This window comes from Wasmannia auropunctata, unplaced genomic scaffold, assembly GCF_000956235.1.
Source record: "Wasmannia auropunctata unplaced genomic scaffold, wasmannia.A_1.0 LD334279.1, whole genome shotgun sequence".
NCBI lineage: Eukaryota > Metazoa > Arthropoda > Insecta > Hymenoptera > Formicidae > Wasmannia > Wasmannia auropunctata.
This window is the reverse complement of record NW_012028611.1, coordinates 1-4285: the sequence shown is the minus strand read 5'-3', so window position 1 is coordinate 4285 and position 4285 is coordinate 1. Positions and strand designations below refer to the sequence as shown.

Below are 4285 nucleotides of genomic sequence, written 5' to 3'. Positions count from 1 at the left end.
TGGCACGCAAGACAAAATTCGTTGTCAACATTTCACAGTATAGGTCCGTTATTCTTTTCTTCAAGTCGAGTATTCTCTGCATATTCGACTGTGATTGATCAATTTTACACTGCTTACGATATCGGCATACAATATATTCTGTAGAATTATCACGGTTTATGACTTAAAACACTAATATATATATATATGACATAGAACGAGCCTAATATGACAAGAAGCTTCTAATTTCTTTCTACCGCAATATAGTGTCGCCACCGTCAACGCGGAGTTCGTGGCTGATTAGGCAAAACATGAAAGAGTTGATAGCGTACAAGAGTAATATATGTATCAGTTATTGTAGTGCGCGATTTACGTGAAACCATAGACATAGGAAATGAAACTGGAGACCAATTTTTAATCATTTCGAGCATTAACATCATATAGCATTGCATAGATTACTTTGACAGAAGGATAAAAGATAAAACACTATTTATTATATCTTTACAGGGAAAGACGCATCCAGATGTATAAGATCTATGTAGAGTAGACATATGTACGAAATATATAGTATACAAGGAATTAAAGGGATATTTATTCAATGTTTATTTTCTTTGGCACTTTATTACTTATGCGAATATAACAATTTACAAAATGATATATACAAAGTCTTACAATAATATGGCGTATCAAATGATAAAGATAATATACTCTTTGTGAAAATGTTACAATAATATTAGAAATCTATAGATATTAGAACATTAGAAATTTCACCTCTCTCTTAATATTATTCTATGTGTAATGAACTTTTCAATTCTATGAAATTTATAGACACATTACTGATATCATTGGATAAATATAAAGTAATTATGAGATCATAATTACTTTATATTTATCCAATCTCATAAATGTCAGCCTTTTTTCAAGATTAAAGATATTTTTTATAAATATTCTAACAAAATCTAATAATTTAATTTAATATCTCTCTTTCAATTAGTTACTGTACATTTTTATACAAACTGAGATACCACTTATAGTTGATTTCATCAAATTATCGCATAAATCTATCAAAAAGCAACATTTTTGAATGAAGAATTAAAATTAATATTATCCTAATGAGGTTTCATTGATTATATAGATTGAAATTCACAATTATAATAAGTTATAAAACTGTTATGTTGTTAATGTTATAATATCTGAAATGCCACTTCTCGTATCATATTATACAAAATTCTGTAATACATGAATATATTGTCGCATATTTTATTTTGCTTTACTGCTTATTATCAATATATACAGGACTGAGAGAACATTAGCACCTTTAAAAAGTGATGCGTTACCATTACTGTTATTTTTTGTAAAAAGTAATTCATTACTAATTTTAAAAAGTAACACGTGACCGTTACCATTATTTGAAAAGTAATGATGTGTTACTTTTTTATAATATGAAATAAGTAATTAGATTTTAAATTTATAATATTTGATGAAAATTTATTAACATTAAATGTAATTATAAATATTAAAATTTGAAACTCTTAAAACTAGTCTGTATATAGAGCAAGTTTTTCTTCATATTACTTATTTTAATAGAAAGTTAGATTAAATTTGTTTTTATATATTAATGTCATTATTAAGAGTGCATTCCAATATTTATTGTATAAAAATATTTTCTACCCAATATTTTGTATTTTTAGACTACATTTCCATAATCACCATCTGTACTGAAAATCTATAGTATATATGTAACATGAATTACAGATTTTCAATAGTGATTATGGGAATGTAGTCTAAGAATGCAAAATATAAAGTACAAAATATTTTTCAAAAAAAAAAATTAAAAATATATTTAAATTAAAATAAAATTAAAATAAGAAAATAAAAGTAAAGTAACGATAAAAATAAATTACGTTACCGTTATTGTAAAAATGTAACATTACTGTTACAAATAGAAAAAAGTAACGAAAACAGTAACGGCGTTACAAGCAATGCGTCACTTCCCAATCCTGCATACATCATACATACATACATGCATACACACACACACACACACACACGCACGCACGTACGCATAATACATGTATATATGTATAATAGTTAAAAAGTTATATATAGATACAACGCAAGAATATAAATATTCATTGGTGTATGAATGAATATTTCACGCAATCGTAATAATTTGTTCTCGTAAAACTTTTACTTAATTTTTAATCTACCAAAAGAAAATCTATCTCTACTAAATTATTGTACCTCTAAACAAATCATTATACATGTGCAAATTGATAAATATATGATAATAAGGAAATTATGATAACATTAATTATAATCATGAAAAAGAAATGAGGTGAAATGTGATATACAATAATTAACTAATGAGAATTAAAACTTGTTTAAGTAACGCATTGATTAATTGTACATCTTAGAATTAAAAAGAAACAAAATATATATTTCAGATCTCATAACATGCAAGTAGACACTCGCCATATGCTATCATTCAAAATATTATGAATGCAACTTTAAGCATCATCTAAAATAATTCTTATAAAATTCGATCTGTTAATATCTTACACGTCTGATGTATTAATATGAAACAGTTTGAAATCACGCATTGTGATAATGTAAGTTACAAAATTATAATCAATATTTTTTCTTGTATTTACGATATCTCTCTACCTCAGACTGTCTCCGTAATTGATTTATAAGCTCCATTGGAACGTACCATAACTTCTCAACATTGTTAAGCAAAACTTCCGTTATTTGACAACATATAGCAGCCATGTTGACCTGGGCGGTTAGATCGGTATGGTCCCGAGGATGAACATATCGGGGTGGGAAGAGCGATGGTGCCACTATCATTGCCACATTGTGTATCGACATTTTATTCGATGCCTGGTTTTCAATGACTAACTTCAAGAAATTTAACAATGCCTCTAAAGTACAACGATGCTCGACAGGTAGCAATAGCACCAACAAATTAAGAGAATATACCAAGTCATTAGGATTCTTGACACCTACATATGAAATTATTTCTTTATATCCTCATAGCATATATACACAAAATATTATAATCTATATACAATTTATTATAATAAATATATTATATTATAATTTATGTATAATCTACTAACCATGACTTTGGTAGAAAGCATCAATCAACTCAACAGTAAAAAGAGGTTGCGGCAAATCTCGTAATAATTTTTTCAAAACAGCTGACAAATCATGACATGGAGTCCGTTTAAACAATTTGTCCATTTCCTTTGGCTTACAATAAAAATCTGTTTCTAGTTCCGTACAAATTATTTCCACCTAAATAATTATCATTTAAATAAATGATAACATACAAATGATTAAGGCGATGCTGGAAGGTCGGAATTACTGACACATTACATTTATATAAATATCTCCGAATTGACTGAACAGAATTGAAAATCCTTTCACAGGATTGAAAATTGAAATAGACATGAAGTGTAGTGGTGGGACAAAGGAATTTGTAGTAAAAACAAAAAAAAGTTAAGAAATTACATTTTTTCGAATCATACAGCTGTCACTTGAAGTAAACATTTCATTAGTGTATAAAAGCAGAGAGAAGTATTCTCTCTGGTAAAAGTTCTGTAGCTCATATCCATATGTACAAAATACGTACGTCCCCCGACGCGGATTACATGAACGAATAACACAAAACCTTTTGGTTACGATTAAAAGCGTATAAAAAAAAGTTATTTACATAACTGTAATTTATGGTAATTCGTACCCATAGCCAAAATACGGAATGTAAAAACAGCAAAAATTACGTCTAGTTGTAAGTGCCGGATTATGCAAGAGATGGCTTCAATAAGTTAGATAAGGACAATGTACGTGTTTGACTGAGACAGAAGATATTGTAAGTTCATTTAGAGATTTTAGAGGTACCACTGAAATTGAACAGACTGTTTTATCGACCTCGTGCAAATTTGGCCGACCTTCAGCATCCTCTTAAGGCTCCTACCTAGTCACCGCGACCATATTGGACTCATAAGCGAGAAACAGCGAGAAATGACACATAAAAGTTTGTTGCGTGCCATTTTTAAATAAAGATTTGGATAAAATTAATAAATAAGGATGCTTTAGAAAACTTTTAAAACTGGGTGTAAACTATCCTTTTCCTCCCTGAAAGTAAATAGCCGTAAAAGGCACATAAAGTGAAGCTTATTCAGACAAGAAAACTCACGATTTGACAGCTGTTGAAAGAAATGGAAAAGATACTTTTACGTATAAAATTCGATAATAGTTTCCATCCATTTTTACGACTTTGATAGATCGGAAGAGCACACGT

General features: G+C 28.6%; 1 protein-coding gene across 1 annotated transcript; it reads right to left on the bottom strand.

Annotated features, from left to right (window-relative positions):
* Window positions 1-2162: 2162 nt before the first annotated feature.
* On the bottom strand, window positions 2163-3339 carry LOC105458848 (rho GTPase-activating protein 18-like). The gene is made up of 2 exons (XM_011704416.1): window positions 3102-3339; window positions 2163-2984 (listed from the first exon to the last, which is right to left on the bottom strand). Exons 1-2 carry the CDS (start codon window positions 3223-3225, stop codon window positions 2611-2613), a joined length of 498 nt encoding a protein of 165 aa, XP_011702718.1. The 5' UTR covers window positions 3226-3339; the 3' UTR covers window positions 2163-2610.
* Between the last annotated feature and the right edge of the window lie 946 nt (window positions 3340-4285).